The 16,022-nt window shown below is 38.5% G+C and overlaps 2 protein-coding genes across 2 annotated transcripts; both read left to right on the top strand.

Moving 5' to 3' along the window:
* Positions 1-816: 816 nt before the first annotated feature.
* fgfbp2b (fibroblast growth factor binding protein 2b) lies at positions 817-1,590 on the top strand (the record flags this gene model as incomplete). Its single annotated transcript, XM_079812130.1, has 1 exon — positions 817-1,590. The coding sequence occupies one exon, from the start codon at positions 817-819 to the stop codon at positions 1,588-1,590; it is 774 nt and encodes a 257-aa protein (XP_079668256.1).
* A 9,371-nt stretch (positions 1,591-10,961) lies between these two features.
* Positions 10,962-12,407, top strand: fgfbp1b (fibroblast growth factor binding protein 1b). Its single transcript, XM_079812235.1, has 2 exons — positions 10,962-11,006; positions 11,124-12,407. Exon 2 carries the CDS (start codon positions 11,134-11,136, stop codon positions 11,764-11,766), a length of 633 nt encoding a protein of 210 aa, XP_079668361.1. The 5' UTR covers positions 10,962-11,006; positions 11,124-11,133; the 3' UTR covers positions 11,767-12,407.
* The last annotated feature ends 3,615 nt before the right edge of the window (positions 12,408-16,022 follow it).

The following is a 16,022-nucleotide window of genomic DNA, read 5'->3' as shown; positions in this document are numbered from 1 at the left end:
TTCTTGTATAGTACATGTACTTCACGTAATCCAGACACTAACCGCATTGAAGGTGAAGTCGACAAAGCATGGGTTCCAAGTGAATTACTCTCCTTGTCTCTGCTGGAGAAACTAAAATGTCTTTCACATCAATAGTCAATAGCCCACTTATGTTAGCATGTATGATTATATAATGAAGACCATGAAGGTTCCATAAGTCTAACCACACCCATGTCCCACCCTCAAACCGTCAACACACACTCAGAAAAGAAACCGAACCACAAAACCTTCACACAAAACACACAAATACCTACAAAGTCTCATGGCAATTCATACCTATTTTATGTTTTGGCAAATTGGTGACTAAATCGTTTGATCTCATTCGTACGCTTTCTTACGGTCTGCTCACACCCAACTGAGGGTTATGTTTAAGGGTGGACCTTCAGGCTTACTTTTTGTTCCTAAAAATTGTACATTTTCATATGATTCAGATTGTAAAATTTCATATGAAATCACCACCTTGTAAAATAGTTATGTTTGTAGTGAGATCAGGTTGCAAAAACTGTACGAGACAGTAACTATGCATTTATTATATTAAACACTCTTGAAACCACTTACACACTGATCCCATATAGAGTAAATTGCTCACACTCATACACACACTTCTCTAAAGATTCCTACAATTAGTTCTTTCAGGCAGCTCCAGACTGGAGACTATAGGGGCCCCCCAGTCTGAATGCACTGTGTGCACTCTGCCCTGCTCAAAGACCCCTTTGTGGGACTTGTATTTATAAAGCCGGTCTGCACCTTCTGCTCAGTCCCGTCTACACTTCCATCATGAGAGCCATATGCAGTGCCGCTCTCCTTCTGGTCTGCTTCATTTGGGCCATCAACGCTCAGGCTCAGAACAGCAGTAACCAGGGGAACAGCATTAACCACATCGAAAACACCCAACACAGCCGACAGCAGCCGCAGCCGAAAGGAAGCATCTGGGATGAGCCCATTCGTTTCCACACCAAAGCAAAAGATTCCTGCACCATGGTGATCTCTGGCCAGACCAACTTCACCAAGCTGCGTGTCTCCTGCAAGAGCAAGGGCAAGTCGTACTGGTGCGATTTCCTAGGCAAACCTAACTTCTGCAGATCATACAACAGCAACCCTCGGCACTTCTTCAATCAGATCATGTGGGACATGAGGAAGCTCCACAATGCCTGCCAGGGACCACGGGTCTACAAGCCGCAGATGTGCCGCTCTGCTTCGGAAGAGGTCCAAATGGCGTTCCATGCCTCTTGGCCCAAAATCTCTGTTCCAAAACCTACACAGACTTCTCAGAACCAGCAAAAGCAACAGCAGCAGGTCAAGACCAGCATCACCACTACCAAACCTCCCAGCCACAAGCAGCAGCCTAAACCCCAACAACCAGCCAAAGCGGCCTCCAAACCAGCCAAAACCGCCGTTTCCAAGCCTGTTCCACCACGTAAACCTGCAAAGACCATCACAGCGAGACCCACTGTGGCAGAGGAGGGTCAAGCATCCAAGATGGCCGAGGAATACTGCTGGAAAAGTCTCCAGGGCGTCTGCGCATACTTTATTAGCTGGTTTCAAAATTAATTCATCACCACCTTTGGTAAGCACATCGTTTTATAGTAAATAACTAGTCGATGCTTGTAGGACTGTATGCAGAAACTCTAAATAAAGATACTAACTGTATGATGCAAAACTGTATCTGTAAATAAACTACCTTTGAGCAACTACAGTACATCACCGATGCATAAACTGCAGGCTTTTTACAAAACTAACTTGTAAACAGCAAATCAAATTCTGTGATTCAAAAGCTTTTTAGTATGGAAAGCTGCAACAGAAGTGGAAAGTAAATAGAAAGAGGGTTAGCCACAAAGCAGACTCAATTAAATATCAACTGCTGCTAACAACTCTTGATCCCTTTCTAACCAAATTTGAACAACATATTTACATATTTCTCTGCAGTTTTCCTGCAAAGCAATTTGTTGAAGTAATTATTCATTTGTTAAAAATATTTTTGTTCATATTTCCATCTTTTGATCCCTCATTTTCTGCTCTCTCTAGGGAGATTTTCAGATTGTCTGACCACCGGCCAAGTGTTTTCTCCAGGGACCCGTGTGTGTGTGCATGTGTGTGTGTGTGTGTGTGTGTATGAGATAATGTAATTATGACTGCACTTGTGTGCTAATGTGTGTTTTTCTATGTGTCAGTGCGTGTGCTGTTGTTTAATAAAAACACATTTCTTAATTGTCTGTATGGTGTCTGAACAAAATCAATGCTACAATTGTTTTATTTACACATTAATTTACAACTAAATTATTTTCACAAAAAAAATCTGGTGCTGATATAATATTATTAGGAAAAATTCTAATAAATAAACTGACCTAAAGAAATACATATTACTAAACAAAAACCAAACATAATTTAAATAGATCAGAATTTTTATAACACAAAAATAGAGGGGTGGGAAGTTTCAAAGCAAGTATGAATTTTGTCAGAGCACATCAACAACACTAGGGGGCAATGTTACATGTCATTTAAAAAGACTCAAAAAATCTGGTTTCAAAAGCAATGTGATAAATAGTTGTTTTCCATTCATCTGAATGGCAGATACTTGGTTAAACAGAGTATTCTGAGCCAATCTCCAGAGCTGACTAATGACTCTCGAGCAGCTTAAAACATTCAGAACATTCAGTCACAAACCTTTTATTATTGACTACCCTGAACTGTGTCATCAAAGGCCAAGTGACAGCAGTCTGGGAAACAAATTACACTTTTAAAAGGCCTCCAAAAAGAACCAGGCTCTGTGAAGCATCTACTATAGCCTACTATAATAAAATATTAGCAATTTATTTAAATGTTGCCTGTAAAAACTATCTATATATTTAGTCCGAATGCAGACTTTTCTGAATTACAGTCAATGGAGAAAGGTGCTTTAAAGCCAAATAGTGTAGGGACAGTCCACCCAAAAATGAAATTCATTTACATGTCGTTTTTTAAATCTGTGTGACTTTCTTGCTTCTGCTGAACACAAAATAAGATATTTTAAAGAATGTTGGAAACTCTACAAAGTCAATGGAAAATGAAACTGTTTGGTTACCATCATTCTTCAAAGTATGTTAGACAGGTGTGTCATCTTCCAGCTGAGCAACATATTTAAAAAACAAAACATAACAGTTTAAATAGGTATCTGGAGGGATTTGAGCTAAGGTTTAAGTTTTGGATTTAAACAATTAGCCCCTCTTAGATGACTTAAAGCAATCCAATCCTGCTCCTAATGGCCACTGTCCTCCAACCCCAATTAAACACACCTGAACCAGCTAACCATATAGAGAATGCTAATGTGTCGTCATCATGACGTATTTCCAGTGGTAAACGCAAAGCATTTTGGGAATCCGCGGCACAAACGGACGCTAGTCGCCAGACTTCTTTGCATGGAGGGAAGAACGCAGTGTTCAAGATGCTGTCTACCTGCTGTGTTATAAACTGCCATAGTCGTTCTCACGATAGAAGTGGCATAAAGTTTAAGAACAGGATATACAAATATAAGTAAACACTTTGCAGTTTGAATGATGTCCTGTATGAACAAAATGACGGAGTATATTTTTATGTGTCCACTGTCCAAATGTTTTCTTTAGCCCGCTGCATTTTGTAGGATTATATTCTGTTTTTCTCTGTTCTGTTGTAGGATTATATTTTCATGCCAGAACACTAGCCTGCTATGCCAGGCCATGTAAACGGGCCAAACATACCCATAATTCTTTGCATTCTGATGACGTTGCCGCCCAGTTGGTCACGTCTTAGCGATCTCTATAGGCATTCTAGAAACTTCCAGGCAGGTGTGTTGAGGCAAGCTGGAGTTGACAGTGGCCCTCCAGGAGATGGATTGGACATCTCTGCTTTAAGTCATCTGCTATAGCAGGGGCTAATAGGGCCATGCTAACAAGCCAAAACTTAAACCCTAGGGCTACAAAAGACAGACTGGAATTTCTAAGACCCAATCCCAATTATATCCCTCTTCGCCTACCCCTTCCCCTTGAAAAGATTCCCCTATTAAATGGGACACCACTACTAGACCGTTACACGTCATTATACATCGTCGCTAATGACATGTGCCAATGTTTATCACAAGAACATGACCGTAAATATGAACACAAGATTGAATGCAATATAAGACAATGTATTATTTGTCGTTAAAATCATTATTAATGCCACTCTCCTTGTGTAGCCAGTGCAGGGAAATTTTGTCATACCCCTTCGTTTGAAGTGGGGTCCCGAAAAATCTTTGTTTGAAGGGCTATCTGGCCCTTCCCCCCACCCCTCCAACCAAAAGAGAATCGAGAAAGTGTACGGTTAAGGGACATGGGATTGGGCCTAAATGTCACATTGCCATGCCAATCTATAGACAGCTTATATTCTTTATAGACAGTATATTCCTTAAACCCTTTGCAAACGTTTAACCAAAAGAAACAAGAATGTTTGTATTTGCATTACAAAGAGCTCAAATCCCTTCAGATCCCTGAACTGTTATGTTTTGAATACATGAAGACACAGCTGTCTAACGCAACTCATGCTGTATGTCAATGTTGCAAAATTTTGTCTGCCTTAAAGTCACCTTGAAATCAAAATTGACAATTCTTTTTTTTAATGGAATATTGTAGTATTGATTATAAATGATTTATCAGTGCATAATTTTTTATGCACAACCTTTAATCAATATAACTTCCACTCCATCCTGCAACCCAGAGGTGTCAAAAGTATTCACATTCATTAATCAGGTAGAAGTATAGATACTAGGGCTTAAAAAGACTTCTGTAGAAGTTGAAGTATCAACTCAAGCTTTTTACTCAAGTAAAAGTGTAAAAGTGCTGGTTTCAAAACAAAACTACTTAAAGTATACAAGTAAAAGTAACGTAAGGAAAGGAAAAAAATGCCATTAAGGACAAAAGCTTAGGCCGTGCCACAGGGGTTTATAGTGCATTACCCCACCTCCTCAAAAAAACATTTTCTAAAGGCCATAATGACTATAATATTCTATTAAAATGTTAATGTTGAAAAATTTGGAATGCACTAGGCTACCTGTTTCAGCTGCATATATGCCCATTGAAAATTAACGCATTTTCATGATGCATGTGCAGGTGCAATGGATCGCGTACAAACCAATAGGGTGTTGGAATGGTATATGTTTATACTTCTAATCCAACCGCAAAAAATGCACTCTGGATCTGGATGGCGCAATTTATCTGGATAGGTTTTTTTTTTTTTGAACGATGACAATACGGAATGAAAACAAGCCAAAATGAAATAGGAGTAACAAGGCTATTTTAAAAATGTAAGGAGTAGAAAGTACAGATAATTGCTTGAAAATGTAAGGAGTAGAAGTAAAAAGTCGGCTGAAAAATAATTACTCCAGTAAAGTATAGATACCCAAAATTTCTACTTAAAGGGTAACTTCAGTGATTTAGCATTAAACTTTGTATCAGTAGAAACCCCTGTAGTATATTATGGTACTTTCCCCCCTCATATCTCCCTGGAGATGAGAGAATTATGCATTTTATTTCTGGAAAAAATCCTCTGATGACGCAAATATTGTAATTTTGCGTCATCGGAGGATTTTTTTGGCCAGAGGCTATAGACTATAGGAGCTAGTTCCGCATGTTTTCAACCCGCCCATAGGGGTGGGATCTCACTCACAGAATGTAAATGAGCACGGCCGCTGCCGCTCGGCTCGGGCATTCATAACGGAGTGGTGCGGAGAAAAGTGAGTGTTTCAACTTTTCAATGAATTCCTATGAAAGTTAAAGGAACACGCCACTATTTTTGAAATAGGCTCATTTTCCGTCTCCCCTAGAATTGAACAGTTGAGTTTGACCGTTTTTGAATCCATTCAGCCGATCTCTGTGTCTGGCGGTAGCACTTTTAGCATAGCTTAGCATAGATCATTGAATCTGATTAGACCGTCAGCATCTCGCTCAGATGACCAAAGAGTTTCGATATTTCTCATTTAAAACTTGACTCTTCTGTAGTTACGTCGTGTACTAAGACCGACGGAAAATGAAGAGTTGTGATTTTCTAGGCCGATATGGCAGGAACTATACTCTCATTCCTGCGTAATAATCAAGGAACTTTGTGCTAAATGCCCAACTTTACAGCAGAAGAACACATGTTTACAGCTTGTAAAAATTGTGGTTTTGGTCTATATATCTAATTTTGCCCTTCATGACGACTGTGAGGGGGGTGAATTTTTTTATATCTCATTCGTATTATATAAAGCCTTAAAGTCCTGCATAATTAAGGGCGTGGCCACTTTGAGTGACAGGTGGATAGCCATTTATCTGTTGTCTGTTAGTCACAACTTTTCATTTTCCGTTGATCTTAGTACACGATGTAACTACAGAAGAGTCAAGTCTAAAATAGGAAAAATATTGAAACTCTTTGGTCAATTTTGAGCAAGATGCTAACGGTCTAATCAGATTCAATGATCTATGCTAAGATATGCTAAAAGTGCTACCGCCAGACCCAGAGATCGACTGAATGGATTCAAAAACGGTCAAACTCAACTGTTTAACTCTAGGGGAGACGGAAAATTAGCCTATTTTCCTTTAAGTTCCTTTAAGCTTCCATATGCATGATCTGATAACGTGCCAGACTGGACACGCGCCGTGAATGACTGCCGCGCTTACCTCAGCTCTGCTCAGCTCTTTGTGATGAATGAGATCTGACTCCTGCTGCGTTTGTGTCGTGACTTTCGTTCGGCTCACTCACACTTTATTGAAAAGACACGTTCAGTTTTTAATTGTAGTGTCTGTTCTTTAACTGAGCGAAATTATTGTATTACTATAAATATATCAAAACAACGGTGGGGCTGTGCCGCGGTGGGCAAGAGATGTAACTAGTGGCCATGGCTTTGGGAGTGGCCTCGTGGGGCAGCGAAGCAAGTGCATTCTGGGAGTTGTTGTCTTTCATCCACATGAGACAAAAATACATTTTCGGTCTTTTCTCTGTCTAGAAGGCACCAAATTCAAAAATAATTTCACATTTCTACTACATAAATGACCCAGTTTAAATACACATTCATCTTCCCAGCGCTGAAGTACCCTTTTAAGTAAGGTAACAAAGTATTTGTACTTCGTTACTTGACACCTCTGCTGCAACCACATCTCTTCTCTGATGATGTGTTTAGTGTCATGAGGGCGGGACAACCTGTCACTCGCATGAGATCACTGCGATAGCAAACCCACAACCATTCTACGATCAAATCCCGATAGACAAGCAATTCCCACCCTACATTTTTTCTTGTTTGAGAAGCCATTTCATTCTGATATACGTTACACAATAGAGAAAAAAAGACTATCACCGCTTCCTTTTCATGCCGACTTTAAGTTCCCCGCAGTGAGACCACTTCACTGACCAAACAATAGTCTTATTAATTCATATTATACTATGATACATCATTTAGCATTTTCACTATATTATTAGTGAAACCATATATTTTGTGTTTAACAAAGCAAATTTCCAAATACCCCTTGAATCTGGTATCCCCTTGTAAGGATTGGTTTTACTGCTAAGACAAAAGCTGAGATCAACCCTCTGCAATAGAACAATACAAATCACTAATCTGGAGAGAAGATCTCACAGAAAGACTGTGGGACATCACCCTTCCCAAACCTTCTCCCACTGTCCCTCACCCGACTCCCTTCCCCCTGATTCAAGTCACAGAATGCAGATGTTTTATCCCTTTCATGTTTGGGGTCTTTTTAAAGGTCTCAGTGCGATTGGTAAAATGGTCTCAGTTTCACTGCAGTCACTGGAAGTATTAGAAAGATTGAAAACTAATGAGAGTTGTGTTCTCCTTTTTGAGAGGTCTCTTCAAAGATATCTGATCCTCTCCCCCGAAACCAGGTGTTTGCAAATATTTACAACCCTTTTGTTCTGGTCTGGGTATTTAAGGAAGGGTAGCAGAGCTGCCATTTGGGAAAATCTCTGTAGCCAGAACCCCATGCCGTGCTGTGTCAGTGTCTTTGAGACACTCACACACACTGTGTGTACTGTGCCAGATATGATGCCACTTTAAAACTATTTTCATATTACTTTGTAATTGTGTTTTATATTTTATGCTGAAAGTTGTGTACCATGGATTTGTGTTTAATTATTTTTATTTAAGTTCTATCTGGCCAAAATAAATCTTGATTTATTCTGTATCTTTCTGAAATCATTAGTGATGCATACGGAGTAAGTAGGAGTTTCCGCAAATCATCCTGTCAGGGCAGCTCAAACTGAGGACCCCATGACTGGAGCATGGCGTACAGCATGAGAGAAAATCTGATTTATGACTTTCACTGTTATTAGCAAGTTGTAGCTTTCGTGACTACTAAAATTACACTTTTATGAGTAAGTGTGTGCGACCACTTAAAGGTAAAATAGTTCACTCTGCAATCCTCTGTAATATCAGAACTGGCTAATTTGTGCCTGTGAACTAGCGAATTGCGATGCTAGTCTGCGACTCCGGGTCCCATTCTGTTTTTGGGCTAATGGATGGACCTTACACCCTTCATCACACACCTTGGGTAACTTAACTCTTTAAAGGGATAGTTCACCCAAAGATGAAAATTACCCCATGATTTACTCACCCTCAAGTCATCAGGTCTATATGACATTCTTCTTTCAGACGAATACAATTGGAGTTATATTAAAAAATGTCCTGGCTCTTCCAAGCTTTAAAATGACAAAGAATGACTGGCAGAGAATGGCTGTTTCTGTTTTGAAGTCCATAAAAGTGCATCTATCCATCATAAAAGTGCTCCATATGGCTCCGGGGGCTTAATAAAGCCTTCTGAAGCAAAGCGATGCATTTGTGTAAGAAAAATATCCATATTTAAAACTTTACAAACTACTTATCTCTAACTTCCGCTAACTATGGTACGCGCGTTGACGAGAGACTGTATGGATTACTTGGTAACACTTTACAATAAGGTTCATTAGTTAACATTAGTTAACTACGTTAGTTAACATGAACTAATAATGAACTTCACTTATAAAAAAATTATTTATCTTTGTTAATGTTAATTACAGCATTTACTAATGTATTATTAAAATCTTGCTAACATTAGTTAATGCACTATAAACTAACATGAACAAACCATGAACAGCTGGATTTTTATGAACTAACGTTAAGAAAGATTAACTAATGCTGAACAGAGGTGTTGTTTATTAGTTCATGTTAACTAATGCATTAACTGATGTTAACTAATACAACCTTATTGTAAAGTGTTACCGATTACTTTTATGATGGATACATGCACTTTTATGGGCTTCAAAACAGAAATAGCCATTCACTGTCATTATAAAGCTTGGAAGAGCCAGGAAATGTTTTAATATAACTCTGATTGTATTCATCTGAAAGAAGAATGACATATACACCTAGGATGGCTTTAGGGTGAGTAAATCATGGGCAAATTTAAATTTTTGGGTGAACTATCCCTTTAACACAGCCCATTGCTTCCTATAAAATGGGACATGGTTGAATAATGAAATCAATAAGCAGATTTTGTGATGTCATGTGAAGATGAGGTCATACGCTTAGTGCACAGTATCAGTAAAAACGATCACACTCAAGTTCATTGACACACACTTAGCTTTATCGATGTGTGTGTGTGTGTGTGTGAGAGATCATCATTACATTTCCTGATAAACCAACACTGATCAGAGTTAGCTATAACAACAAAGAAATATGGTTGTAAAATGTCTTCTTTTGATCCCTTGGTAAATAAGTAATGAAGATGCACAAGGAAATTGTACTTTCATGGATGACTCATTCATTGTTCATAACTTAAGCAACTTGCATATTCTATGCAAAACGTGAATGTAGAGATATAACGTGTTATTGTAGTATCATAATACTGTTATAGTTTTTATTATTTTGAAATTGTTTTTATTTGATATTTTCCGTTTTCATTTTAAATATGTTTACATAACTTTATTCGTTTTTTTATTTCAGTGTTAATTTGAATTATTTTAGTACTTCTACATAATGAAAATAGAAATTATTAAATCAAATGTATTTTATTTCAGATCATTTTTCCAAGTATGTTTTAATAAATGATTTTATTTTTTTCGTTGATGATAATAACCCTGGTCTTAACACATGTAAAGACTAAATGTAAAGACCTGAAGGGCATGAAAATACAATACGAATACATCTTAAACTCTTGGTCCTGCTTTTTGTCTCTCTGTACACTAATTCTATTCATCTGCCCCTCAAAAGGGGCCTCAATCCAGTGAACATTCCACTAATTCCTACAGAGATGCACAAAACCAGTAGCTACTGTTGTTGTTACAACACTCATTTTACCCTAATTGTGTGCAAACAAGATGAAAATGCAATATGTAGAGTTAAGAAAAGCACTTTAATTTAATATAGGGAGGGGGACGCATGGTGGTATGGTCATATACTATGTTCTGGCATGTAAACATGTTTTGTTAGTGGGTCATTGTGAGTGTGCACTCATGTGATGGGGGTGAGGGGTCCCTGATTGTGTCTTTGTGACCTGATTTTATAACTGAAATAGCACAAGTCCCTATATTCAGCCCAATATAGCATGTCTAACCACTGTTTCATGGAATTCAGGAACAGGTCTTGCGAGGCCCCGGGGAACCAGCTGCTTGGATGCCCTACGTTTTACATGAACCAGTGCATACTTTCATATTTTATATATAAAAAATAAAATAAATTAAAAACATTAAAAAAACCGCAGACCCGAGGACATGTAGTAGCCTAAATATCTTTTAGTTCAGCCCCCTCTAAAAATGCAAATATATGAATGACGCAAGCAGTGGATTCATGCATGTGTGCGGGAACACATTTAAGGGTTTGTCTCGTGCGTGAGAGAATCTTGTCCTGTAGTAAGTGGGTGTGTCACTCAACGTATAAATACCACGCGTGAGTTCATTTGGACGTGAACTAGTCAGGGAACCTCATCACACATCTGTCCTCGTTACTGTTATTGGTAAGGTCAATGTACTTTTTGATGTAAATTTAAACCTATTTAAATATATCTGTTGCATCATTTTAAATGTAATAAAGGACATGTTATTGTATTTAATCTCATGATAAATATTTTTAGGTCGTTGGAAATGAAGGAAATATCTCTTCGTGGGACTCTCGCGCTCCTGCTGTTCCTCGCGTGTCTTTCTCAGCTCATCTTCACTGCTGATAGCATTAAGGGAGAGAAAGGGACACGAAGGAGACAGGGCAGTCGAGGGGATGGTGTCATTGCGGTACAGAACGGAAAGTTCAGAAATAAGGACAAGGAGCGCTGTCTTTCGTGGTTGGCGCTCGGAGGGGACAAACGGTACACCATTACTGTTACATGTACACCTGAAAACGGGGATGTATTCACCTGTCTATACACCGCCACGCCTGCGACATGCCCCGAATATGGGTCTAATCCAGATGGCTACTGGAAACAGATCGCCAGATCACTTAAAAAGCAGAAGAAACTTTGCGCGGATCCGCGCGCACTGATCCGGGCGGGCATGTGTAAGCGTGCGCCACTGGATGCGCATTTCAAACTCATCGAGACGTCACAAGCAAAAACCCCCAAGAGAGAGAAGACACCGATAACCACGAACACAACGCATCCGGACAATAAGCGCCAATGCACGGGGCGCATTGACCACAGTCAGATCGCCAAAGAGAAGTGCGGAGATTCCTGGGGGAGTCTCTGCGCGTTTCTCTTTACTATGATCCAGAGCGGGGACTGCTGAGAGCGCGCGCTTTTACTGAACGTACTTGTGTAGCCTATGTATACGTTTGTTGGTAGCCTACTTTTGTTGTAGGCTACTACTGATATTCAAGTTTTTTTCAGCAGTAAAACATCACGGATTTTATTGTAAACACAGATAAATGCACTGTATACTGATTTTGACAACGGGGCATGTGGGTCAAGATGCCCCCTGGACTACGACGCTTCCACCTCTTTTAGTTTTTGCTTTGACCATAGTGGCACTAAATGTAATATCTGAATGCATACCGTTTTTAATGTTGACATTTAATCTAAAAGTATCATGGTGATGTCTGTATTTATATTACATTCGATTATTAAAAGTTTATATTTATATTTATAAAAGTGAATATTGGAGGATTTAGGCAACTTAGATTTGTGTGAAGAAAACTTTTTATTTTGAAGTGAAAAGTTGAGGCACAATGACCCCTCAACAACAGAATGCTTTAATAATAATAATTTTGATCATGCTTCATCATCAACATAATCTTCATCATCATCTTGTACTTGTACAAATATGGTACACTCTTTCAGCAAATGTACATTATTTTTCGTCATTCTACTTCACTCCACCCATTGTATTGTAACTGTATTTATGACATGCAAAATAAACATTTGATATGTATCTGTGTTGAGAGATACCCTGCTCCTGTAATATGGCAGCAAGATGTTTCATGACGATACAAGCTTGAAATACAGCTTTGGGGCAAAAGTGATTAACAAAAATAACAAAAGATTTTTATTTGGACAATTTCACACAAACATAGCAAGTGATAAGACAAATCCTAATTTTATTTAGCATTGTTGGGAAGCCTCTGAGGATGTTGTCAGATCCTAATCTTTTTCTCAGGCTCTCCAAAGAACCCTCTTTATACACACTCATAAACTTTGATTGTCCATGGAGCAGCGGAAGAGATACGGTTCCAAACCACAGATTCCAAACAGGTGTCTGTGTGTGTGTGTGACATCTGGTGCACCTCACAAAGTGTGTGGTTCAGGTTTATCCTGCGTTATGGGGACAAAATGTCCCCACAGAGATGGTAATATTCAATATCCTTGTCCTTGTGGGGACAAGTTTTGATCCCCATGCGGAAAACAGCTTATAAAAAGTGATATAAAAAGTTGTTTTTTGAAAATGTAAAAATGCAGAAAGTTTTCTCTGATGGGTACGTTTAGGGATATGGTTATAGGGTTAGGAGATAGAATACAGTTTGTACAGTATACAACCAATGAGTTTGATTGACATTATTTTGTTCTTATATATTGTAATATATTGTTTATTGTTTTCAATATTTAGTTTTTATAGTTTTCTATGGTGGTATGACACCTTATAGCAATCTCCTCTGTAAGGAACGCTTAAGATTACATAACCATAGGGAGTCAAATTATGAATGCACAAAGTGACAAAGTGTTACTTTGTCTCTAAAACAAATGTACACACATTATAGACTTAAACCCTTGCCTTTTTGACCCCCAAGGATGATTTGTCACATGTGTTGATATGCTGTCATAGTGTATTAGTTTAATCTCACAAATCATGGTCACATGATGGTCAAGGTTCCCCTTGACAGGAAAAGGAAGTTTGCACTGATATACTTCAGACACTACTCACAGATGTGAAAACTAGAATGTACAAAAGTTTAGGGGCAGTAAGATTTAAAATAATTTGGTAATAATAACAATAATAACAACAAATACCTACTTTTATTCAGGAAGAATGAATTAAACCTGATCAAAATTGACAAAATTTGACATTTTTACAAATATTTTTTTTAACTACTTTTTACTTCTTTTTTTCTTTTTTTTTCTTTTACTAAAAATGCTATTCTTTTGAACTTGATATTAATAAGAAATGTTTCTTGAGCAACAAATTCACATATTAGAATGATTTCTGAAGGATCATGTGACACTGAAGTAATGGCTGCTGGAATTCAGTTTTGTCATCACAGGAATAAATTACATTTTAAAATATATTTAAATAGAAATGTGTTGAATGAGAGACACAGGGGTTGCACTTGGGAGCCCCAAAAACCTCTGATACTTCAGAAAAGGCCAATGAGAACAGGCGAGCGGAATTTGCATGCCAACCCCCCAAAGTTGTGACAGGAAGGACACAACGCCTCGTTTCCTCCAGGTTGGAGGTAATGGAGGTTACATTAATAAACGAGACGTTCCCTTTCAGTAGCTCATTTCGACGTTGTGACGAATGAGAGACACTTGGGGTCCCTCTACTAAACGCCACAATTACAGAACTGAGTCATCATGAATGCTGGTGGTGCAGCTAGCTGGCTTTCGCGTGGCATAATGACGAGTGCAGCTTTGATGTCTCGCAACTTTCCAACGCCCAGGCTAAATGACTCCTGGGAGAGATCACTCCAGCCGTAGGACCTCTTTCCCTTCTTTTTTCTGGGTTTACTTACGGCTGAGTACTTGCTTTGGGGAAGTGTTATCTTCACTTCACAGGAACACTGTGGAGACTCACACCGTAAAAAAAATCACCGTAAAATTGGCAGCTGTGGTTGCCAGAACTTTACCGTAAAAAATACGGCAGTAAGGTTTTAGGTTTTTAGGGACAGCACCATATAATTTAAAGGTTTATAATGTAATAATTACGGTTACATTTTTAAAATTATTTTACAGTTCAAAACCGTATGATTTAAAGGTTTATAATGTAATAATTATGGTTAAAAAAATATATTTTACAGTTCAAAACCGTATTTAAAGGTTTATATTGTAATGATTATTTTTACACTGTAAACAATTTACGGTAAAAAACACATATTTCATTAGCTGAAATAGTGTTAAATCACCAACCTATTGAAATACTAATATCTGTTATGTACCTTTGATATATACGGACAACCACCAATCACAGTGGTGATGAGAATCGCGTGATGAATCAAAGCTCATTACAAGCAGCTTTTAAGAGGACAATACTAATACATAGAAGGTGCTCAGTGTCATTCACACAAACACTAAACACCATCATGGTAACACAAGTGAAATTTAAAAAATACAATAAACATTAATTAACAACATCAGATGTAACATAAAACCCTAATGTACATAACTGATTAGAAAAAACAAAGAAGAAACTTGCAATGAAAATACATCAAATGCGAAGTGTCACGTAGGGAATTCTGGGAATGTCAATTTACAGGTTTTCACTGTAAATTACACAGTGACTTCCAAAAACTGTAAATTTAATGGTATTTTACTGTAAAATTAAATTAAATGTAAGGTTAGATCTATTACAGTTATTCACCGTATATAGTACGAAAACTCCCTGTTAACCAATTAACTGTTTTTCACCGTAGCATTTTACAGTAAAATACTGTTAAAATCACAATAATTTTTTACAGTGCACCTGATGGGGAGTACCACATAGGGAAGAGTCCCTGTGGAGGGCTCCACCTGATGAGGAGGAGACTACCGGCCACAGCGACAAGTGACAGAGCTAGCTACAGTACATTTAGGGGAAGACAGGGTTCACAGATAGGGAAACCGAACACTGGAAGAATACATCATATGGTCACTGTTAGGGAACCACTACTAGTCAGATCACCTGAAAGGGGCAAACCATGAGTAATGTGCCTGGTAGGAAATTTCTCCAAATTGTGTAGGTGTCCTGGGTTCACCAAACCTGGTGAACTTCTTCCAAACATTTGTCTGAGCTTTACCTGTTCAAATTCGGGACAAAACCGTTTCTATGCAGAGATTACAAAACCCAGTGAAAGTGTTGGGTGTATCCCGGCCCACAGCTCTACACATGTCTCCCAATGACGTACCGTTCGCCAGAACTGAATAGGCTTTGAGCTCTAGGGGACAAGGTATGCCTTGGGCTTGGAAAGCCTGATGAATGGTGTCCACTACTATCCAATGGGGCATTCTTTGTTTGAAGACAGCCTCCCCCTTCTGCTGACCTCCAAAACAGACAAAGAGCTGATCAGATCTTCTCAAGCTTTGCATGCAGCCTAGGTATTTTTGCAAAGTTCGAATAATCGCGGCTCGGCTATATTTCATCGTTCTTTAAAAGGACTGCAAACTCTGCCCGCAGCGCTCTCTGGACGGGTGATCATAGATCTAAATACTTTTCACGATTAGTTAACCATGAGAGCTTTAATATAGTAAAAACGCACTAAAAGAGAGAGTAATACTATTTCAAATGGAAAGACGTTAGCCAATCACAGCAGTGGGTGTTTACACTGAAGTCTCACAGCAGACACGCCCCTTAAAATG

Source organism: Gobio gobio (genome assembly GCF_949357685.1).
Source record: "Gobio gobio genome assembly, chromosome: 3".
Lineage (NCBI taxonomy): Eukaryota > Metazoa > Chordata > Actinopteri > Cypriniformes > Gobionidae > Gobio > Gobio gobio.
The sequence above is the reverse complement of the archived record's forward strand: the minus strand, read 5'-3'. Positions and strand labels throughout refer to the sequence as shown.